Below are 24,246 nucleotides of genomic sequence, written 5' to 3'. Positions count from 1 at the left end.
CAGAGATGAATGGTGTTGCACAGGGGCTCCACGGGCCAACCCCTTCACACAGGTCCCATGTTCACAAGGTTTCTGTGGTGCCGGGTGGCTCCAAGTTAGGCGTTGTGCCCCCTCAGCCCCTTTCCCCAGGAGAGAAAATATTACAACATAAAAATACATTCTAGGTCTGCTCCTCTGGCCTAAACCGTATCCCAGCTCTGGGACCTTGGGCGTGACTGCTCTCCGCCCCTTGAGCCCTCCTTCCCTCAGCAAAACACAGAGACGCCCCTCTCCAGGGATGGGTTTAAGGATCAAGTGAGCCAGGGCTTAGCAAACAGCAGGCTCCGCAGCCACAGTGGAGACTAGAGGCTCGTCTCGCCACCAGGGGGGAGTGTTATCCATTCCTAGCTCGGAGCACGGAGCTTGGAGCTGGGGCTAGTGGCTCAGGGTCCCCTGAGCTCCCATGAGGCCCCCACCCAGCAGGTCCACCAACCCACCAGGGCAGTCCAGGGGCTGCAGCCTGTGGGGAGACACGCCCGGGGGCTTCCCAGATCCTGGGGAAAGGGGGCAGCCCTGGGGAGGAAGGTAGGAGGACAGAGGCCATGGGGGACAGCAGCTACAGCAGGGCGTGGGAGCCCAACAGGCTGGATCCACGGCTGGCCCTGTGCTTCAGGTCCGCCCCTCAGTGTCCTCATCTGTGAAAACTGAGTTGATAGACCATTTTACTCACAGGAGGCAGGAGGGGTCAGGTGTCAGAGCAGCTTATTGCTGCACAGCTCAACACACCCAGTCAGGGTGTGTTTGTGTGTTTGCCAGAGACGGTGTCCTGTCAGTTTGGCCCCCACACACATACCAACAAAACTATCCAGCGAAAATTACCAACTTGGGGGGTGGACCCCAGGAACAGGCAGCCGGGATGTCCTACGGTGATGGGCCGAGCTGGACAGACTCCATTTAATGACGAAAGCCACATATATCTCAGAACAAGAGTATGGGAGACACACTCACAGACTCCCCACGGGGGTGCTCATTTGTGGGTTTTCAAACCTTGCAGTTACTAAAGGAGCTGGAAATTTCCTTTAAGTTGTTAGTGTTTCAAGGCCCAATGTCCTAGTTTGACAAGCCTTTAGGGGAGACTGACTCCTCGGAAAGAGAAGCCAGCTGTACTGGAGGCCCCTCCTATGGACATCTGCACCTAGAAGATGATCCCGGGAAGGATGAGGACTGAGCCGAAGGAGGGTCAACCAGACACAGAGGAACATAACCCTACCTTCACCTTGCTAAACTCCCACCACCCTATCCTGGTCCCTGCTTCTAGAGGGACCTGGCAGTGGCTCCCAGGCCTGGCTATCAATGGGACACGGGGGGAGCTTTTGTAAAAATGTGGATGCCCAGGGCCTGCTCTGAACTAGCTGAACTGGAATCTCTGGGGTGGCTCTCAGACATTTGCGTTTATCATAGCCCTGGATCTGGATGGTCGTCTGGTTTAGGAGCCTGGACTGAGTCTCCTCTGATTCTTAGCAACAAAGAAAGAATGTGGTTTTTAATGCTCTGGTATTTGAGTGGAAGGATTTTCTAGCAATCCTGACATCTCTACGTGGTCCAATCAGCCACTTCACCCGGAAATCCAAGGAGCACGCACACATACATGTGCACACGTTCATGCCAACACACGCAGGCCTGCGGTGCCTGGGATCCTGTGTTCAGCACGTTGCCAAGAAGCCAGGTCCTGGGAGCCTATTACAATCTCGAAGGGATGCCCAGTCCCCCAGGTACAGTCACAGCGGCTCGTGGCCGGTGGTCTGGTGGCCGAGGCGGTGTCAGCTGCAGGTCACAGGTGGCAGGCTGCTTCCCAGACGATCTGCAGGGCCATGGAGGCACAGGGGAGCTGGGCCACGGTGTAGGCCAGGGAGCGGGTGGGTGCCCGCAGCTTCCCCAGGTAGGCCACGGTGTGCACCATGCGGCCCAGGAAGAAGACAAGGAAGTGCATCTGGGCGATGAAAGGGTCAGGCCCCAGGAAGGAGTAAACAAAGCCCAGGAACAGGAAGGGGTAGATGGTCTCCATGTCATTCCGGTGGGCTCTGGGAAAGCAAGAGCACGTGGTCAGTCAGGTGTTGGCATTGATAACATCATGGGGGCTGCAGCCGCCTGCCCTGAGAGGCCCCGCACCACCGGGGATCATCTCAGCATGCCAAGTCCTTTCACGGCCAGGACAAAGAGATACCGCGGAGGCAGGAGGGACAGCAGCTCCAAGCTGGCACCTGCCACAGCTGAGGGATGAAGCCCCGCTTACAGGCTAGGAGCCAGGACAGGCAGCAGGCTGGGGTTTCCTTATTTCCTTAGCAAGCTCTCCAGGACTTGGCCCCCGCCACACTCCCCACCATCTTCCCCTCTGGCCTTGGACACCAGGTGGGAAAAGTGGGGCTCTGAGGGTTTGAGAGCTGGGTGGAGTCCGACTCGAGCCTGTGCCCTTTACCGCCAGGCAGGGCTTCTCTGAGGCCACCCTCCTGGATGCAGGTGCCTGGGCACTCCTGAGTGGCATGGGCTAGAGCCTAAGAGCATGCATCTGAAACACTTGCCTGATTGTTCTATTCTGCCCCCGAATACCAGCAAAGCCTCCTTCCCCTTTCGGGGACCATAACAGAGCTACTTCCACTCGCTGGAGCTGACCCATCGCTGGTCGTTGGTGAAGCTCTTCCTTTCATCATGCTATCCCTGTTGTTGTTGTTGTTGTTGTTTTTTAATTTTGTTTAAAATGATCAAGCATGTGAGTATGTGTGGTGGTGGGGGGTGCAGGGTGGGGGGCGGAGTGGGAGGGCTGTGCATAACCCTGCCATAAATAAATGACCAAGAAAGAAAACTCATCCACTTCTGCAAAGAGTTTGGTTCACATTTTCCATGACTCCTGCTAATAGGCAGCTTCCTTGGGAAGAGGTGGGGAAGGTCAAGTCCCATAAATTAGAGGCTGAGCCAGCGATTGAGGCCATAGATGGTTTGTTGGAGGATAAACAAGAAGTGGGCTCCGGGCTGTGACCTCCCCCAAGGACAGGCCATGTGTACTGAGGCCTGGGGACTCTGCTGGAACCAGAGCACTTTCTCCAGGTCCTTCCAGCTGGAAGGCATTTCACCAATACGGTGCCAGCAGGCCAGGCCCAGCCCCATAGCTCCCAGGTGCTGGGCCTGCTGCAGAGTCCTTCCCTCCCACTTGCAAGGAGAGCCTGGGGCAAGGGCTGACCTGGGCCGGGCAGGGCAGGGCAGGGCAAGGGAGGAGGCATTCCTCAGAGGCAGCCCAGTGCTGCTGGGGTCTCAGCCCCAAGACTGCGGTAGGTGTGGTCCAGGCAAGACATTTGCCCTAAAGCCTGGATGATAAGGAGTCATCCACAGGTGGCCCCTACAAGGGAAGAACTTCCAGGGAATGAGATTGGCAAGCACAAAGGCCTCGAGGTGGGGATGAGCATAAGGTGTTCAGGGCACACAGTGACCCAAGCGTCTGGAGAGTGGTGGAATGAGAGGGAGCAAGGCAGGATGAGGGCAGGAGAGAGGTCTTGTGAGGTGGGGTACTGGAGCCTGGGTACTGTATAGAAGCTTCCATAATCCCAGGGGGTCTGGATCTTCCTCAGGTCAGACTCAGGGCATAGTAGTTGGCGTCTGTCCTGTCTTGGAGCCTACAGGAGCCCTAGTTTCTCCTGAGTCTCCACTGTGGGAGCCAGCCCTGGGGAGAGCAAGTCTGCCGCAGGGCACATCTCGCCCAGCTCGGGGGGAAGGCTGCTGCTTGCCCATCCCTGTCCTGGCCACAGGAAAGAACTAGACGGGGAGGCTAGGCCGGGGGCCACCCCAGCTCCCTGGGCAAGCAAGTCCCTTACCTTACTTGTGTGGTCTGACTGGGGGAGGGGACAGCAGAGCTCCCCTAAAACGGCTCTTCCTGAAGGAAATGGGGCTTTGTACCCCGGCATACCCCAATACACTATTAGAGAGACACATTTGGAAAACCTATTCTAAGACAGTGAGTCAGTTTTTAGAACGCTGTTAAGAGAGTCATGGGCCAAGGACCCCTGGGTGGCTCAGCGGTTGAGTGTCTGCCTTCAGCTCAGGGCATGATCCCAGGGTCCCGGGATCAAGTGCCACATCGGGCTCCCTGCATGGAGCCTGCTTCTCCCTCTGCCTGTGTCTCTTGAATAAATAAATAAAATCTAAAAAGAGAGAGAGAGAGAGAAACATGGGCCAAACTCCAAAGAGCAGATGAGGGGGAGCAGGGTGGAGAGGAGGGTAAGATGAGCCAGGTTCATGGCAGGTGAGGGGCATCCCCACTCTTCGGGGCAGAACAGAGAGGCCAGGAAATGAATATCCCCCAACCACTCCCCTTCCCCCCTCCCAGAAAACCAAGCAGTGGTGCTGAGCCCACCTCCTAGCTCCGGGGACCCAAGGGCGCAAGGGTCACCAGTGAGGGAGGAGAGGTGGCCATGGGGCTGAGAAAGCCCTGAGGCTCTGACTCTCAGTGTCCCAGGCTGGCACACACGTCCCTCCTCCCTCGGGTAGGTCTCCAACCACAGACGGAGGCCCCCACGAAGCCACAAGTGGTGTCAAGGGCAGGGAGCTGTGGGGAAACCAAAAGTGAGGCAAGAAAATACTTCCCTTCCCTGGGGGCCTGGATATACACTGGCAGACATGGAGGGAGTCACGTACAGGAGAGACGCCTCAGCAAAACGTGTCATTCCAATAATAACCACTTTTTAACGTAAAAGTCACCCAAAGCCAGTCCCTGCTAGACTGGACTTGCTGGGCTTCCCGCAGCAGCAGGCCGCCTCTCCCCCTCTCCAGATGTTGCAACACACCCGCTGCAGGGGTGCAGGTGACTGGTAGAGAGAGGGAGACCTGCGGGTACCCCCAGGCAGCTGGCAGGGGCCACTGCGGTCTGTCCTCTTCCCCAGGTCCCCCTGCCGCCCACACAGCCATGCGGTTAAATGCAGGCCTCACGGTTGCTCAATCTCAAAGGCAGGTAACAAGTAGAGTACAGTCTCATTCCTATTTATTTTATTTTTTTTAAGGCTTTTTCCATCCATCCATGAGAGACACAGAGAGAGAGAGAGAGGCAGAGACACAGGCAGAGGGAGAAGCAGGCTCCATGAGGGAGCCTGATGTGGGACTTGATCCGGGGACTCCAGGATCACGCCCTGGGCCAAAGGCAGACGCTAAAACTCTGAGCCACCCAGGTGTCCCTAAAGTCTCATTCCTGCAGAGCCAAGGGGTCAGACGGCCTGGGCCAGCCCCTCCTGGGGACATGTCTACGAAGTGCTTGGAACACTGCTGCCCCCAGGGGGCTGTGTGCCTGATTAACTTGCCATCCTCCTCATCCTCCTCATCCCCCTTGTTGCCCTTGCCAGCCTTGTCCTGGACGTGACTGTTAAGGCTCATCCCACCCTTGCCGGCCTCCCCCCCGCCCTGGCCCCGGGGCGCCTTGGCCAGGTGAATGAAAGTCCCTTAGGGAGCAGGAGAAAGGAAGGCCTGGCAGGAGCCTGCAGTCTGATCCTGGGCCTCAGGTCACCATCCACAAAATGAACCTGCTGGATGGATGATGTCTAGGGGCCTTCTAGGGTTGTGGTTTAGGGACCAATCTCCTGACAAACTGGTTTAGTCGGATTAAGGATTAAGGCTGCACGCTCCAAATTTAGGTGGAAACTTTGCAAAGCGTGAGTCAGGTGTGTGTCTTCCTTCTTTGGGGTCACTCAGGTACTTCCTCACTGCACTTTCATACACCTAGGCTCAGGATTTGGCCTGAATACGTGTCACCAGGGAACTCAGAGAGCGATCATGGAAGATGCTGGGTTTCATCGTTTCCCCTGAAACCTGGTTCTGACTTCTCCCAGAGTTTCGGCTCCAGCGTGTTGCTAATCTGCAAGGCAAATTTATCCTCCAAGGACCAAGGCCTAAGGGCTTTCCTGTCTGTGCAGGAGAATGGACTGCATCACACACTCTGGGCTAATATTTAACCAGCTTGCTTCTAGGGCACGTCCTCCTCAGGTTCCAGCTTCTCTGGCAGTGGATGATGGGATGTGTGATGTTCTGAGCTCTGCACCTTGGAGGTGCCATGATGTTATGTGAAATCAGGAGGAGGGGGAGGAGAAGGAGTGCCAGGGGACCAGGAACCTCCAGGTCTGGGCTGATGGGCTGATGAGTCCCCAGTAAATACCTGTGCAGCAGGTTCCCCCCACCAATAGACACTTGCCGAAAGGATATAAAATGTTATTTGATAAGAGGTGCTCGAAAAGTGCTGAATTGAAATTCCAGCCACTTGAGCATCACTCCTATGGAGAGTGGGTCATTTGGATCAGGAGGAAAAATTGCATTGGGTGGGTGGAAACATCTGGGCACCATGTGGGTCTGTTGGTTACAGCCACTAAAAAGAAACTAAAGGTCCTGTAAGTTCCTGTAACCACTCTGTGCCACAAGTAAGCTTGCTGCACAGAATCCGCGAACCCTGGGAGAAGCTGGGTGTACCCCACACAGTAGGCAGCCTGCTGCCTCAACTCACACCTTTCTCCACTGCCCAGGAGAGTCAAGCCAACCAGGGTGAGGGTGAGATAAGGGTCACCAGTATGGCTTCATGTAGGGGTAAGGCTTTGGTCACTAATGTACAACCAGCGCTTAGCACAGTGCCTTGCATTAAGTGCTCATTGCACGTTGGATGGACGGATGGACGAATGGATGGATGGATGGATGAACCTCATATAAAGAACTACACACTGGAGTTTTATTAGAAAGGATGGAACACGAGGCGGCACCTGGATGGCTCAGTTGTTTAGTGTCTGCCTTCAACTCAGATCATGATTCCAGGGTCCTGAGATCAAGCCCCGCATCAGGCTCCCTTCTAAGCACAGGGTCTGCCTCTCCCCCTGCCCCTGGCTTTGCTCGTGTGCTCTCTCTCTCAAATAAATAAATAAAATATTAAAAAAAAAAAAGAAAAAGAAAAAGGGTGGAACAGCAAAGAATTTTACTTCCCACATTTACTTTACACATTTCTGTAATGTTTAAGAACCACAGGTATGTATATTATTTTCAATGGCCAAGAAAACGCAAAGAAAAAAAAACACACCCCACTCTCTTTCAATAAAAGAATCTCTATTATTCATAGCACAGCGTCCCACCCATCTGCCCGTGATGCATGGGAATACACTGAGAATTATCGGACTGTTCGCCTCCTGCCTCCCTCCTGGGCAGCCTCCCAGCCTCCCACTTCTCCCCCCAACTCCGATTGCTGGTCCCTCTCCCCTGGAAACGCTGCCTCCTCACTCTCTAGCCCACTGGTATGAACTGCAGCAAACTGCCAAACACTTTCTGTTATGAACAGTGCCTCAAAAGCCCTCACACTGCCTTAGTGTGTACGTGTGAACAAAACCGCAGGATGCATTTAAGTGGGAAGAAATATTGCTGAATGGTGCACAAATCGACTTTCACAGCAGAGAAAGCCTGAGAACAGCCTTAATGCCCATTGGAGGGGAACAGGCCAGACAGCTAAGAACCACCCCTTCAGCAGGGTAATGGCCTAAGTCTGACAGTGCTGACCCAGTAGGTGAGACCCTGCTGTGAGCTGATGGGGAACACCCCCTGTGAATGGACCAGTGGGTGAAGGTTACCCTTTGGGGGTAAAAAGGAAGCAGAATGAGTCCCTGAGAAGATGCAGAGACACCCTGTGTTTGCCCCCAGAGGGTAGAGCTGGGTGGGGCCTGGAGGTCAGAGGGGAGGTGGGGACTGAGTTCTCACTGAGCATCCTTCTCCAACTCTGGGGTCCTGAGTAATAAGCATGTATTACTTTTCCACAATTAATTAGTTATTAAATCCATGAGTAAATCAGCACTGTCTGAGGGGCTCAGGAAGGCAGAAGACCTGGGTCCTCTGGGTATCCCCAGCCCCACGGCCCAGAACAGGCCAGATGGAGCCTCATCAGTACTTGCCTGAGGCAGCGATCCACATCCTGGTCACTCCGGCAATACTGGAGGCCTCCGTGTCTCAGGGCGTCCTCAGGGTTGGCAAAAGCCTGGAACGTATCAGCCAAGAATTACTGTTTGAGCTCCAGGTGCTGGCACTTGTCATGAATGAGGCTGCTGTGGACTGAATGCATATGCTCCGCAAATTCATATGTTGAAAGGTAAACTCCAAGGAGGTGGGGTGATTGGGCCTTGGGGGTAGAGCCCTCGAAGATGGGTTCAGTGCCCATTAAGAGACATCCCCCCTCCCCCGAAAGCTCCCTTGCCCCTCTGCCACTGGAGGACACAGTGAGAAGATGGCCACCCTGTGAACCCAGAAAGGAGCCCTCAATCAGACTCCAAATCTGCTGGAACCTTGGACTCAGACTTCCCAGACTCTGGGACCATGAGAAATAAATCTGTTTGTAAGCCCCCGCCGTCCATGGTCTGCTGTTATAGCAGCCAGAACAGACTAAAGCAAAGGTCCTCCTGCCCCTGCTCTTGGGAAATTGCCTATGAACACTGGAGGCCTCCGTGTATTGGGAAATTGCCTATGAACCAGGGAAGACCAGGTGGTGAGTGTTCAAAAAGAGAAGACCTTTAAAAAAAAAAAAAAAAGAAAAGAAAACCTTGACTCTTATTTAAAACAAAACAAAACAAAACAAAAAAAAAACAAAGAGAGAGGACAAGCTTGGCCTTGAGGATGTTCACAGGAGACCTGACCTCGTCTGGGGGTCAGAGAAGACTTCTGTGGCCAAGCTTTGAAGGATCCAACATTAACCAGATGAAGGCAGGGTTGGAGAAATAGCATTGAAGATATACAGAATAGCACAAACAAAGGCCCTAGGGTCAGAAGATAGACAAGTGTGAAGGACAGAAAACCAGTGTGGCTGGAGTATAGAGAGCAAGGCCCAAGATGAAGTTGCTGGGGTCCTGGAGGCACTCTTAAAAATGTGGACTTTGAAGTAACAGCAATGAGAGTGTTTGATAGTCAAGGGCAGGGAACCTCAGTTCTTTACTGACTAGCTAGCTGCACATTTGTTTTAAAGATTCATTCATCTGAGAGAGAGAGAGAGTTCATATATGTGTGTATGCATGGGGGCTGGGGGGGTAGGGTGAGGGGGGAAAGAGATGGGAGGAGAGATGGGGCAGGGGAGAGAAAGAGGATCCCAAGCAGACTCCCCCGTGAGCACAGAGCCCAACATGGGGCTCCATCTCACAATGCTGAGGTCATGACCTGAGCCAAAAATCAAGAAGCAGGTGCTCAACCGCCTGAGCTTCAGCTCCCTCATCTGTGAACTCTGGATTCAATGGAGGTCATTTCCTACGTGAAGAGTAAAGGAGAGAACTGGAGAGGCCTTTGCACGACGCTTGGCACTAGGTGGGGGTTCCATGAATGGTCTGTGGGCAGCAGGGACTTAAGGTGAAACTTCAGTCGTCGGAGGCCCACACCCCGCACCCACTTGCCTCTGGCAGGCCAGCCCCCCAACTCCACAGCCACCCCGAATCTCAGCAGCAGGCTTTCTCAAGCACCCATCCAACAGGGCAAATCCTGCTGCCCTGCCTCGGACTCTGGAGCCCTGGTGACCTCTGTCCCCAAGGCGCTGATCTGTCCCACCCGGTGGGGCTGCCCCTGCCCCACCCCAGAGTTGAACGGGCCCATGCCTGAGGCCTGTCATGGCCAGGATCCGAACCCCCACACCCAGAAGTCCTCTCCACTGGCCTTTTGGTCAGGGACTCGTCAATTTGGATGGCTCCATCCAGCCATGGTTTCCTTCCAAGGATCCTAGCGTTTAGCGGGGACCTGCTTTTGAAGTTCAGGGTTCTGGGGTTGCTCACTCCTAAAGGCAGGACTGGAATCCAAGCCCCTGCTGTCAGAAGCTGGAGAGCTCCCTCTAACTGGGCCGGGGGTGTAGAGAGGGTGGCTGGCCTCAGTGTACCCCCCTGAGTGAGCTGTGGCTGCTGCCTTCAACTGAATTCCAGTTTTTGTTGTTGTTGTTGTCTTAAGATTTTATTTATTTATTCATGAGAGACACACAGAGAGAGGCAGAGACCGGCAGAGGGAGAAGCAGGCTCCAGGCAAGGAACTGGACGCGGGACTGGATCCCGGGACTCCGGGATCACAACCTGAGCTGAAGGCAGATGCTCAATCACTGAGCCACCCGGGTGTCCCTGAATTCCAGTTGTTAATAAGTCATGAGAACTTTGGTGGAGCATTTGTTGTGTGCCAGGTGCTGACTTCTGGCTCTACCATGACTACCCTGTTTCCAGATGAGGAAACTGAGCTCCCGGACTTGCCCTCGGTCCAAAGCTGGTGGGCGGAGGAGCCAGAGGCCCACATCCATCATCTCCCTGCAGGGTGACTCCTTGGCAGAAACCGGAGGGAAGTTCTCAGATAGTAAGGAGCCTCAGGCGACAGCCTAGGGGCTGGGAAGGTTTCTCTCTGCTCCTCCCCACGACACTGGGGAAAGGCAGTCTCAGACACTGGGGAAAGGCAGTCTCAAGTCGTCCCTTACAATCCCTGAATTCACAATGAAAAGGAAGCTCTTGGCCCCTGCAGCTTGTGCTGAGAACTCTATGCCCCCAAGTTTGTGGAGCCAGACACTGCCCCCCACCCCTACTTCAACCTCTGCTCTGTGGCCTCCACAGGTAGAGTCTCCTCTCAGCCCAGGGTCCTCACCTGAAAACAAGGTGAAGTAATTTCCCCCCTCCTCCCCCAGAATCAGGGTGTGGATTAAACGCTCAGCTCCAAGGAAGGACTCAGTGGGTGAATGCAGCTGTCCCTGCTGGGTGCCTGGTGGGTGCCTGGTGGGTGCCTGTATCCCACACCCAGGATGGATCAAGGCAGGGGGAGGGCAGAGGCCATCCTTGTGCCTGTGCCTCTGCCTCTGGGCATAATTTCCCCCAGGGAGCTGCTCTGCCTTGAACCCTGCCTGCACCTGTGCCATGGGCTGAGTCTGACTTCCCAGTAAGATCCCAGCTCCCTGGTGTCCACCCCCCAGAGCTAGCTAGCCTTGCTTTGCTTTTGAGCTGGACAAAGGGGCACAGCTTCTGGAAACGATTCCTCTATTGAATAATGGGACTGCTGGCCAGCTTGGCCTGAAACTTCTTGGGCTCGGGCTGTCCAATGCAGGGCTGTCCAATGCAAGCCGAGTTGTTCTGAATGGGTCGTCCCGCCCACCGGCTCACCCCGGCTCAAATCTCAACCTCTTTATTGTTTTGGCTCTGGGATTTGGATTAGTGGGAGAAATTCCTCCTTGAAAATTCCAGTGGAGGGGTGCCTGGGTGGATCAGTCAGTTGAGGGCTAAGCATCTGACTTGGCTCAGGTCATGATCCTAGGATCCCGGGCTGGAGCCCTGGGCTGGCTCCCTGCTCAGCAGGGAGTCTGCTTCTACTCTGCCCCTCCCTCGGCTCATGCTCTCTCTCTCTCAAATAAATAGATAAAATCTTTTTAAAAAGAAAAAAATTCCGACGGAGCCTGGCGAGACCCGGCCTCTGGAGGCTGCGGTGGCTTTGTACGCAGCCTTGCTACTGAGTTGGGAATTTCCACTTTTAAAGAAAGGTTTCTCAGCTCCTGTGTCATTAGTTCCCACTCCACCCAAATAACCAAATATCAGATCTCCTGTGCTGAGAAGCTTCCAGGTTGGATGGAGGCTTCGTCCTGTCTCACTCCACACTCAGGGACCTGCTTCTCTTTGAGACACAGCAGCACTCACTGTGCCAGTACTTACCTGGTGGCACAGCAGTGAGTAAATGCTCCTTGAAACAGAGGACAAGAAGGTGTGGGCCCGGCCATCTCACAGGACTGGAAGAGGCACCTGGGTCCCCCGGGCCCTCACACCCTGGCCCTGAACACACGGTGGCCAAGCTCCCCATACCCACACCTTCCGAGCAGGGCAGCCAGAGAGCCTCCACGTGGGGAGGTGAGGCTCGGGACTCCGGGGCGGCATACCTTCTTCCGAAGCCTCACTTGGCCGGTGATGACAGCCACCACGTACATCTTGATGACCAGCAGTGTGCTGCAGAGCAGAAAGGCTGGGAGCGCCTGGCCACTCACCAGCGCCAGGACAGGGGGAGGCATGTCGATGCGCAGGCGGGAGCTCTGGGAAAGACGGCGGAGCAGCAGGCGTGTGGCTCAGTCTCCAGGAGGTGGGGAGGTGGAGGAGGCGGGGAGAACCAGGAGGCTTGTCTGCACTCAGCCCCCGCCCACTCTCAAGGCAGAGGCAGCTTCTGTCCGCAGATGCTGGGAGAAGCAGAGGGCTAAGAGGTGGCCCCGATCCAGGCTCCGCCCCCAGACTACCCTCTCCGAGGGGCCAAATCTTAAAGATTTTCTGTTTCCTCATCTGTAAAATGGGGGTGTATAGCAGTGCCTGCCTTCTGGGGGTGTGATAAAGTTGGACATCTGGCAGGAGCTCCCCAGGTGGCAGTTATTGCTGATCTGTGTGTGCTTCCCAGAGGATCAGGGCAGGTGGTGGGCATGAGAACTGAGCCATCTGTCCCCACTCTCAGCCTGCACATTTGAACCACAGCCATAGATACCTTGATGTGACTTTGCCTTTTTGTACTGCGTTGCCTAATGGCACCCCAAAGATGTCTACTCTCCAGTCCCTGGAATCTGTGATTATGTTCCCATACATGACAAGAGGGACTTTGCAGATGCGATTATGTTAGGATCTCGAGATGTGGGTGAATTCAATTCAATCACAAGAGTCCTGGGCAGCCCGGATGGCTCAGCGGTTTAGCGCTGACTTCAGTCCAGCTCATGATCCTGGAGTCCGGGGATCAAGTCCCATGTCAGGCTCCCTGCATGGAGCCTGCTTCTCCCTCTGTCTGTGTCTCTACTTCTCTCTCTGTCTCTCATAAATAAATAAAATAAAATAAAATAAAATAAATAAATAAATAAAATAAAATAAATAGAATAAAATAAAAAATCACAAGAGTCCTCCGAGAGAGAGAGAGGCAGTCGAGAGAACAGATGAAAAGACAGAAACTGAGGTCAGAGAGGAGAGAAGAATGCCATACTGCTAACTTCGAAGATAAAGGGGGCAGGCCATGACCCAAAGGATGCAGGTGACCTCTAGAAACTGGAAAAGACCAGGAAACAAATTTCCCCTGAAAGCTTCCAGAAGGAATCAGCCTTGGGATACCTTGATGTTTAGCTCACTAAAATTGGTTTGGGACTGCTGGTCTCCAGAACTGTAAAATACTGTTGTTTAAAGCCATGACATGTGTGGTAATTTTTTACAGTCGCTATGAGAAACTAGCACACCATTCTCCTTTGTTCTGTAGCATCTCTGGGCAGCCATCCCTTGGAGATGTTGCGGGTTCCATTCTCAACCATGGTGATAAAGGGAGTATTACAATAAAACAGCTCAAATGAATTTTTTTGGTTTCCCAGCACGTGTAAAAGTTATGTTTACTACTGCACTGTAATCTGGTAAGTGTGTGAGAACAGTACGTCTAGAAAATAGGGCACAGGGACTCCTGGGTGGCTCAGCGGTTTGGTGCCTGCCTTAGCCCGGGGTGTGATCCTGGAGTCCTGGGATCAAGTCCTGCATCGAGATCCCTGCATGGAGCCTGCTTCTCCCTCTGCCTGTGTCTCTGACTCTCTCTCTGTCTCTGTGTCTCATGAATAAATAAATAAAATCTTTTAAAAAAAGAAAGAAAGAAAATAGGGCACATACCCTAATTTAAAACTGCTTTATTTCTATATAATGCTAACCATCATGCCAGCTTCCACTGAGTCATCATCACTGAGCGCAGATCACCATAACAAATATAATAATAATAAAAAGGTTTGAAATATTGTGAGGATTACCAAAATGCAGCAGAGACACAAAGTGAGCAAATGCTATTGGAAAAGTGGGGCTGACAAGCTTGCTCAACATAGGGTTGCCACAAACCTTCAATTTCTTAAAAAAAAAAAGAAGAAACAAAACCAAAAAAAAAAAAAAAAAGAAACAAAACCAAACCAACTCCAAACACACAGTATCTGCAGAGTGCAATAAAGCAAAGCACAATGAAATGAAGAATCCCTGTACTTTTCTGGGAGACTCCCGGGCAAATGGTTTTATTACTTACAGGAACTTCCCAAAAGATCCATCGGCTCTTCAACAAAAAACGCCAACAGTCTGTGCCCTAAGATCTTTGAAATTCTGGGGATCCCTGGGTGGCGCAGCAGTTTGGCGCCTGCCTTTGGCCCAGGGCATGATCCTGGAGACCCGGGATCGAATCCCACATCGGGTTCCTGGTGCGTGGAGCCTGCTTCTCCCTCTGCCTGTGTCTCTGCCCCCCGCCCCTCTCTCTGTGTGACTATCATAAAAATATATATATATAATAAATATATATATATATATATATATATATAAAAGATCTTTGAAATTCTGGCTTCAAAATCCTCACCTTACTGTGTCCCCCACCCCTCCACCCCTTTTTCCTGGGTTTGCAGCAGGACCTCTGAAAAGGCAGGAATCTTGTCCCTTTTGTTTTCCCAGCATCACTTGCTTTGCTGGGGGGGTGCCCTAGGGCAGTGGGGAAGAGGGAGAATTCAGTCTCCTGTATCTTCTTCACCCTTGGGCCTGTCCAGAGGGATGGAAATGTCAGTTTGGGCTGGGTCCAAGGCAGCAGCAGAGAAGGACTGGCCACAGGGCAGAGACCCCTCCATGGGCTCTCGAGCCAGACTCAGCTGACGCTCAATCTCAGAGCCAGCCTTTGGTGGCTGTGGCGCCGGGCAAGCAGGTTCCTTCTTTGAACACTTGTTTTCGGCTGTAACACACAGCTGATTGTCACTCTGCACAGCAGTTGAGAGAACTGAAGGGAGTCATGTTTAGGTATTAAGCAACTGGCACAGAGTAAGCCCCCATCTGTATGAGTTTCTGAGCCTCAGTTTCCTCTTCCTCAAAATAGGGATAATGCTTGGGTTGCCAGGAGGGAGGCTCTTGGAAACCCTAGTCCTTGCTGCTGGGGTAGGGCGTGGAGTGGGGGAAGATTGCTTGTCTGTTTGCTCTGAGCCCAGCCTTCCATTATCTGGATAAAAGATGTGCTTGTAAATCTACACCCATGTTTCTGGAACATGGGCTGCCAGCCCGGGGTTGTCCCAGCTCCGCAAGATAAATGATAGGTCATGATCAGGGACGGGACCTAGAAACTATCGGGTGTCCTGAATTAGGTTTTAGCCCTGCCTGTATGTTTGAAGAAATCGTGCAAGCTTGCTCCCTGCTGACGTTTCTGAGAACAGAGGATGCCTATCTATCTTGTCTCTGGATGGGGAAAACCACCAGAGATGGCTGTCTGCCCTTTCAAAAACTTCAATTGTGGGGTTGGGGTCTGGTGGCTGCACCACCCCCAGAATCGTGGACCAGACATGGCCCAAAAGGGGTGTTCACCCTTTCCCGGACGGCAGGGTTCTGCCCTGCTTGGTCTTCTGAAACACGATGGAAACCTCACCAGCAGAGGCTAGGAAAAACCAGTGTGGGCAGAGTGGATTATTACCCACCCTTACCTGGAGCAAAAGTCAGAGGGACCTTGTGGGGAAGCCCTTCCTACTGATAAGCATGACTTCATGGTAGGAATCTTTTCCTTGTCGTCGGCTGGAATGAACCAACTAAGCCAGGGCCTGGCAGTGAGGACAGCCCTCTGATCTCTAGCCAAGAATTTCCCTAAAGCCTCTATCAGCCAGTGGAACCCCCTGCTGTTGTTTTTGGTGGTGATGGGGTGAATGGGGGGGGGCGGGTACTTCTCTCTGAGCTCCGGTTAGGTTCTTTGCCCCTAAGAGAAGTGCCCCTGACATGCAGGGTGGGCCAGCGAAGCACTGGGTGGGGATGGGAGTGCTGGCCTGGCCCTGGTCTTGGGGCTCCAGGAAAATACAACAGTGATGCTAAGAGAAGCTCCAGGGCTGCCCAGGAGGAGACACCTGGGGTATCAGAAAGGTGTTCATATGTGGGACGCCTGGGTGGCTCAGTGGTTGAGTGCCTGCCTTCAGCTCAGGGTGTGATCCGGGAGTCCCGGATCATGTCCCACATCAGGCTCGCTGCAGGGAGCCTGTTTCTCCCTCTGCCTGTGTCTCTGCCTCTGTGTCTCTCATGAATAAATAAATAAAATCTTAACAACAACAACAAAAGGTGTTCATACCACCCCTGGGTGGTGGTCATGCAGGTGACTGTAAAGATTCGCTCCGATGTATCTGCACAAGTTGTGCCTTTACTGTGTTGACGCACAACAACCCCCACAGGAGTTCTCTGGTGATGGGCTATAACGCCGAGCAAAGAGCAGCCGCTTCTTCCAGCTCACTCTGCCCGGCATTTCCTGAGCATCAGAGGCCCAGCTCTCGGGCTGTCTGGGACTTCAGAGCAGCTTCAGAGAGAAGGGAAGTGGCCCCACCTCGGCCACCGGTTCCTGACCCGGCTGAGCGGTGCCGGGGCTTTCTCCAGCCGGGGATGTGGAAATGCAGCGATCAAAGAAAGTGACTGTGGCTGCAGTGAGTGACCTCGGAAGTCGGATCCCAACTGCGGTCAGCGCGGCTTCCACCGCTTCTCACCCTGGAGAAGGGGCGTTTGGGAAACGCGGCCTGTGGTGTGCGGAAGGGGTGCGGTGCAAACACGGGTCAGCGCGCTTCCTGCGGCGCAGCCCCTGCGGGGGCAGATAGCGCCCCCCCCCCCCCCCCCGGAGTCCAGGAGCAGCAACCCCGCGGAGGGCTGTTGTCTTGCCCGGCCAGCTCACCTCTCCCTCCTAACTTCTTCTGGGAAATCGCAACTTTCATTTCAGGAACCGGACCCCCATTGCCTGTAATGCTAAGTGGCACAGCCAATCAGAGGACGCCTTTTCTTGGGAGGGGGGCCACGTGACACAGGGGAGCCAATCACAAAGTCCCTGACATCGGGCTACTGTGATTGGTCCGAGCAGAGCCAATCAGAGACTTTCCCCAGGAGTTTATATGGCGACGCGGCCCTCAGGCCCCCATTGGCTTCAGGACTGAGCTCTGGGGCCGTGGTCTCCTGGAGCTGCTTGCGGCTCTTGGTTTCCTGCTCCCTGCGCGCCGGGAGCCTGTGTCCTGGAGGCAGGAAGGCCCCAACCTCTGACTCACCCCGGGGCCCCGGGGCCTGGGAGTCTAGGAATTTCCTTCTTTGCTTAAACAAAACATCAGTCAAATCACGCTCGTTCTTGGCTCCAAACTGTAGTGGCTCCCATCTCGCTCTGAAGAAAAGCCAAAGTTTGGATGATGGCCCCTGGCCCCATCCCATCTGGTCTCCATCTGGTTCTCCCTGGATTCCTTCTCCGCTCACTCAGTCAGCCTCACTGCACTGTCCTTGCTGGACCTCATGCATGCCAGACACTGTCCTTGCCTGGGCCTTCACTCTAGCTGGTGCCTCTGCCTGGAATTCCCTCCCCACCCTGGGCATTTGCTGTGTAGACACCTCACCTTCAAATATTTGCTCAGATGTCAGCCCCTCCAGCCCCTTTGACCACCTTCATGCTTTCCGGTGCAGCCTGACCCCACCCGCAGCACCTTGGCTGCCACTTCCCTGCCCCTGCTTTCCCTTTACTTTCCATAGCTCATTTCACTCAATGACACCCCATATAATCCATTTATTGTCCTGACTGTCTAACACCTGGCTTTCCTAGGGCAGGAGTCTTGGCTTTGTTTGCCAATAAACCACAAGCATGGGTCTCATGCCTGACATAGAGGCCCAACTGTAATTTGTTGAGTTGAATTAAGCTCCTTTGGTTAGAATTCCTTTCTTTGTAACCGAAACAGACCAGACCAAGATAAGTAAAAATCTCCTGAGTTTGTTTTTGGGTCTTGCTCCTGCCCGCCTACTTCCTGGAATGCCTGGGGGAGCCTGGCTCCCTCTCCTGACAGGCACAGAGCCAGGGAAGAGGCCTCTGTGTCTCTTGAGTGGGACAAGCTGCCAGGCAGGCTGGGACCAGAACAACGTAACCCGCCTCTGGTGCCCAGTCAGTAGTGCTGGAAAGAAAATGCAATTTCAGATTGAGCTCAGTTACATGCAAAATCTCTCACCCAGCAGGGCAGAAACATAGTAGCTGACATTTACTGACAAGGATAAACGGTGAACACTAGAGGCTATATGTACCAGGCCGCTTCCCTGGGCTCTCAAGCTCCGCCTGGCCCCTAAGCCCATTCCTGAGACCGCCAAGATTGCCTTGAGGGATGGTGTCATCTTGTTTAAGGACACTTAAACAAGGACATCTTGTTTAAGATGGGGGTCATTTGGTCACAGGATCGCTGGGCAATGCTCTCACACTCAAGCACTGGCCTAATCACAGATGCCATCGTATTTAATCCTCCTGAGCGAGATAAGACTCTTGGACCTATTTTTCAGATTTGGCGCCCAAGGCCTAGGTAGGTGATTGGACTCACCCTGGGGCCCACAGCTGGGTTTTGATCCAGGTGGATGTTCTTGTCACAGAGGTGGTGCTGTTCTAGTTGTGGGGCTGTGGACTCCAGCCTGGGGAAATTGGTATGTGGTAAGCACTCAAGAGGCAGCAATCTTTTATGTGTAACATAAAGTTCTTCTACTCTCAGTATTCTTCCCCGGGTCAGGAAACTCCCGAGGAGCTCTTCTCCTCTTGGGAGTGAGGAATAACAAGGTTGCTCAGCTGGAAAGCCCAGTGGTGAGGAAAGCCTGGCCAGCCACACAGTAGAACACTGAGCCACACAGTAGAACATCGTTCAGCCTTCAGAAGCACCTACTATCACCACACGCTACAACGTGGATGAGCCTGGGAAACATCAAGCTAAGATGCCAGACACAAAGGCTGCTTAACATGTGATTCTACTTATAAGAAATGTCCAGGATGGGCAAATCCATAGAGGCAGAAAGCGGATCGGTGGTTGCCAGCGTGTAGGTGGAGGGGGAATGCGAGTGACAATTTAAAGCATATGGGTCTGAGGCTTTCTTTTGGGAAGACGAGAAAGTTCTAGCAACGATGCTGATGGTTGCACAACAGTGTAAATGCACTTGGTGCCACTAAACTCATACACTTTAAAATGCTTACTCTTATGTCGAAAAGAAAGAGAAAAGAAAAACTGGGCCCCTGACTTATTCACAGCTGTGTGTATGGCGCCTGGTGAGGTGCCTGCACGGGGCTGTGCTTCCAAAGTATCTGTTGAAAGATGGGCCACCTGAATGTGTGCCTGAGATGCTGTGAATTCCTGGGCCACCCTCCTCCTGTCCCAGCAGGGAGAAACACACTGTGGCTCTTCCGTGCTTTGAGCTAGCACAGCCCTTGACGGAGCCCATCTGCTGCTCCCTGCTCCCTGACCCCAGGCCTCAGATCCTGTTACTGATGCGCAGAGCTGTGGTCAGGCAGGAGCATTTCCTGGATGCTATTTGGGGACAGCACAGAGCTGACAGGAGAGGCGGGTGGGGGATGAGAGATGAGAGAAATGTTTGTCTCAGCACAAATCCCTGCCAAGACATTTCCAGAGAAGCTGCAGTCCTCTGAGTGTGGCTCGAGAGGCAAGAGGCTTGGGGTCAGGGAGAGCCAAGAGCTTCCCAGGCCCAGGCTGCCAGTGTACACATGCACATCGCCCCCGGATGCTTTCCCGGGGCATTACCAGCGTCCGGCTCTGGACACAGAAGGAGCCCATTTCCTAGGAGACCCCAGGAGGGGAGCTTTGCATTCCTGGGATCACAGTTCAGCCAGTCCTGGCTCAGGGGACTTTCAGCTGGACGGGGCTTTCAAATGCAGGAAGGATGGGAGCCCTCCTGCTCCTCAACTCCAAACTTCCTCAGTTCCCCCAGAAGCACCACTGTCTTTCCGTTGGATCTTTGTCACAAAGAAAGGATTTTATGATTGCAGGTTTTTAAGCTAATCATCCAAATATGCCAGATGCTGAGATGGTTAAGGGGGCAAGGGGTGTGCTTGCAGCCCCACGGTGGTCCATCTCAACTTGAACCCTGCCAATCTAGGAGACTCACTACTTTACAGTAATAACAACAAACAGTAACAACAAGAACAACAGCAGGCAGCTATTATGGAGGTAGTCGCATTTATGTGCTTTTTAAAAAAGATTTTATTTATTTATTCATGAGAGACAGAGAGAGAGAGTGAGAGAGGAAGAGGTATAGGCAGAGGGAGGATAAGCAGGCTCCTCGAAGGGAGCCTGATGTGGGACTCGATCCCAGGACCCCAGGATCACACCCTAAGCCAAAGAGATGCTCAACTGCTGAGCCACCCAGGCGTCCCACGTTTATGTGGTTTATGTATAAATTCACCTTACTTTATCTTCAGCATCATCACCCTGTATCATGGAGCCTCATCAAGACACTTTTATAGGTAGAAAAATGGGTTTGGGACTGTGAATGACTTCACCTAAGGTCACAGATCTGGGCAGAGGTGGAGCTGTTTGCAGCCAGAGCCTGGGCTCCTCACTCCCAGGCAGAGTTGAGGTTTGAAGTCAAGTCAGCTATTCCCTTTCTTGCACAACTCCTGTGCAGAAAGAACTTTTACTCATGCTGAGCTGGAGCTGCCCTTTGGGGCAACAGAGGACATGCATGCTCGCTTCTCCTCCCCACAGCCCTTAGAAATTGGAAGACACCACCAGGTTGACCCTAAATCGCCTCTTCCAGGCAAAATAAATGCCACCCCAATCTGCTCGTCCTTGGACCCAATGTTTTCCCAGCCCCCATGACCTAGTTTGTAAAAGTCCCTCTAAGAGGGGCCATGACCCTGTGTGCCATGGGCCATGGGCAGGCCAGAGCGGGAGCACCACCCCTTGCGGAGACTCCTCCTTGCTACAAGCACAGGACAAGCTGTGCTGCCAAGCAGGTCTGGCTACATCATTTGTGGGGCCCCATGCAAAATGAAAATGCAAAGCCCCTTGTTCGAAAGTTATTGAGAGTTTCAAGCTGCTGACAGTGGAGCATTAAATTGGGCACATGGGACCCTGTGTGACTACATGAGCTGGCCCTAATTCTGAGCTCAGGGTCACTCAACATGAGATGAGTAAGGAAGGCGTGTCTGATTCAAAGCCAGAGAAAGGATAACATCAAAGCTTGATAGAACTTTTCATCACCTCTGTCTAATATAATAGATGCCAACATTTTATCATAAATAACAACATGAACAAGAGCAGCTTCCCAAGATTCAGGCAACATGCAGTACTTTTTTATTTTTATTTATTTTTTTTTAAATTTTTTAAAAATTTATTTATGATAGTCACAGAGAGAGAGAGAGAGAGGCAGAGACACAGGCAGAGGGAGAAGCAGGCTCCATGCACCGGAAGCCCGACGTGGGATTCGATCCCGGGTCTCCAGGATCACGCCCTGGGCCAAAGGCAGGTGCCAAACCGCTGCGCCACCCAGGGATCCCTATTTTTATTTTTTTTAAACAACACTTGTACGTGGGCACCTGCTAGCTCAGTTGGTGGAACATGTGACTCTTGATCTTAGGATCATGACCTTGAGATCCACGTTGTAGGTAGAGGTAACTTGACCAAAAAAAAGTAAAGAGGAAGAAAGGAGGGAAGGAAAAAATGAAAGAAGGAAGAAAGAAAGAAAGAAAGAAAGAAAGAAAGAAAGAAAGAAAGAAAGACTTATATAACACACACGATGTTTCTGGGAAATGATAACAATCTTCAACATCCAGTTGAGGTAGGTATGATGATTCTTCCCCCTTCACAGATGAGAAAGCTGAGATATGGGGCAGTTGAGTAATGTACCCAGTCACATAACTAATAACTGGTCTCACACCAACACGGTGGGGTCAGTCCTCATAACACCCTTACCTCCAGTTTTCAGAGCAGATGCCTGAGCCTCTTGGGAGAGGAAGCAACCATAGTAAAGAGGTCATGAGTGGAGGGATCAAACTCAGGACCACACAGTTGGGAGGCCCACACCCTCTGCAGTCTGGCCTCTGCCAAAGACCAAGTAACAGGCTTGTAGTGTACTGAATAGTGTCCCCCAAAGAGCTGTGTCCAAGTCCTAACCCATGATATCTGTGAATGTGGCCTTACTTGGAAATAGGGTCTGTATTAGTCAGGGTTCTCCAGAGAAACCAAACATATACGATCACTCGTGCAATTATAGAGGCTGAGAGGTCCCACACACGTGCTCTGCCATCTGCAAGCTGGAGGTGCATGAAGCAGTCTGTCCAAAGGCCTGAGAACAAGGGGAGTGGATGGTGTGAATCCCAGTCCGAGGGCTGGAGAAAATGATAAAAGATGTCCCAGCTCCACATGAGGCAGTCCGCTTTGTTCTATTCAGACTCTCAGCAGATTGGATGAAGTCCATCCATACCGAAGAGGGCAGTCTTCTGGGTCTGCTGATTCAAATGCTAATCTCATCTGGAAACATCCTCATGAACACACCAGAAGTAATGTTTAATCTGGGCACCCCGTGGCCAGTCAAGTTGACACATGAAATTAAGCATCACAGGGTCTTTGCAGATATACTGAAGTTGAGGACCTCAAGATGAGACCACCTCTGAAAGTAGACTCTGAATCCAATGATCTGTGTCCCTATAAGAGGAAGCAGAGGGAGACTCGGACATGCAGAGGTTGGAGCAATGTGGCCACAAGCTGGGGAATGCCACGGCTTGCAGGCAGCCACCAGAAGAGAGCCATGAAGTGGATCTCACCCTCAGAGCCTCCAGAAGAAACCAACCCAGCCAATAGCTTGATTTCAGATCTCTGGCCTTCAGGACTATGAGAGGATACAGTTCTATTTGTTTTAAGCCACACAGTCTGTGGTCATACGCTACAGCAGCCCTAGGACACTCGCACACTCCTTCTTGTGTTTTTAGAGGTGTTTGCATGTTCACAGAACATGGGTACCTCCTGGTTGGATCCCCAGAGAAAGCTTACTTTGTATAATTCAGCCAAACACTAAAGATTCATTTAACTGATACTGCTGATTTGAAAATAAATCTACAGACTCCATCTTGGACTCTCAGGGACCTGAGGACTTCAGATTGGAGCTGTTGCCCTGACTCAACAACTTGTTTATAAACAAGGAGCCTGAGAGGGGAAGTGGCTTCCTTGTTATGGTTCCAGAAGAACAAGGAGGGGCTGAACCCTTCTGGACTCCTGTTGCTCCAGAGAGTGCTGTCCAGCAGACACAGAATGCACACCCCAAGTGCGAGCCACATAGGTCATTTGAAATTTTCTCATAGCCATATTAAAAAAAAAATGAAACAGAGGCACCTTGGTGTCTCAGTTAGTTAAGTGTCTGCCTTCAGGTCAGGTCATGATCTCAGGGTCCTGGGATCCAGCCCTGCATGGAGCTCCTTGCTCAGCAGGGAGCCTGTTTCTCCCTCTCTCTCTCTCCCTCTGCCCCTCCTTCCTGCTTGTGCTTTCTCTCTGTCTCGAATAAATAAATACAATCTTAAAAAATAATAATAAAAATAAAAATCTTTAAAGAAATAAAAATAAATGAAACAGATGAAATTAATTTCAGTAACGGTAGGAGTTTCCTGTGGCCACTGTAACAAGTTACCAGAAAATCAGTGACTTAAAAGAACAGAAATGTAATCTTTCACAATTCTGGAGGCCAGACATCCAGAAACCAAGGTGCTGGCAGAGTGTGCTCCCTGCCACAGCATCAAGGGGAGACGCTGCTCCTTGCCTCTTCCAGCTCCTGGGGATGCCAGCATTCTTTGGCTTGCGGCCACATCACTCCAGCCTCTGGCTCCACACGCCTCCCTCCTCTTCTCCGTGTGTCTGTGTAAATCTCCCTTGGCCTCTCACTTATAAAGACACGTGTGACCACATTTGGCATTTACCTGGATAATCCAGGATAATCTCCCCATCTCCAGATCTGTAACTGTATCACAATGGCAAAGAAAGATGCCTCTTCTATACAAGGTAAGACTTACAGGTTCCAGAAATTAGAAACTGGTATCTTTGGGATATTATTCAGCCTACTCGAATAATGTAATTTATTTAACCCAATATGCCAAAAGTACTATTTTACATGTAGTTAATACTTTTAGATTATTAATGAGATATTTTTTTTTCCGCATTAAGTCTTTAAAAATCGGCATGGGTTTTGCAGGCTGGGAACATCTCCGTTTGGACTCGGCAGGTTTGGGGAGCTCGAGGACCGCATCTGGTTGTGGCTGCCACCGTGGACAGTACCCCTGTACATACGAGGCAGGCTAATGCCATTTACCTCTTGCTGTGCCATAAAGTGTTCTAGGACTTTCTGGTTTTTTATTTCCTTAAGACACGTGGCACAAAGGGCACAGATGTGATCAGACTCTCAGATGAAATGCATGCCTCCGTTCAGATCCTAAGATGGGGGAATCAAGATGTCAAAGCTGTCCTTGAGGTATGTGCCCAAA

At 52.2% G+C, this 24,246-nt stretch overlaps 1 protein-coding gene across 1 annotated transcript; it reads right to left on the bottom strand.

Moving 5' to 3' along the window:
* Positions 1–1,490: 1,490 nt before the first annotated feature.
* On the bottom strand, positions 1,491–12,074 carry PTGES (prostaglandin E synthase). Its single transcript, XM_055302559.1, has 3 exons — positions 11,894–12,074; positions 7,929–8,011; positions 1,491–2,060 (listed from the first exon to the last, which is right to left on the bottom strand). The coding sequence occupies exons 1-3, from the start codon at positions 12,020–12,022 to the stop codon at positions 1,811–1,813; spliced, it is 462 nt and encodes a 153-aa protein (XP_055158534.1). The 5' UTR covers positions 12,023–12,074; the 3' UTR covers positions 1,491–1,810.
* Between the last annotated feature and the right edge of the window lie 12,172 nt (positions 12,075–24,246).

The sequence above is a fragment of the Nyctereutes procyonoides genome, unplaced genomic scaffold, assembly GCF_905146905.1.
Source record: "Nyctereutes procyonoides isolate TBG_1078 unplaced genomic scaffold, NYPRO_anot_genome, whole genome shotgun sequence".
Taxonomy (NCBI): domain Eukaryota; kingdom Metazoa; phylum Chordata; class Mammalia; order Carnivora; family Canidae; genus Nyctereutes; species Nyctereutes procyonoides.
This window is presented reverse-complemented; position numbering and strand designations above follow the sequence as displayed.

Excerpts from the sequence above, each read along its gene's own strand:
- PTGES (XM_055302559.1), bottom strand. The coding sequence starts at position 12,022 with ATGCCTCCCCCTGTCCTGGCGCTGGTGAGTGGCCAGGCGCTCCCAGCC. Across the intron at positions 8,012-11,893 it reads AAGTGAGGCTTCGGAAGAAG|GCTTTTGCCAACCCTGAGGA; the intron begins GTATGCCGCCCC and ends GATACGTTCCAG. Across the intron at positions 2,061-7,928 it reads GATGTGGATCGCTGCCTCAG|AGCCCACCGGAATGACATGG; the intron begins GCAAGTACTGAT and ends TTGCTTTCCCAG.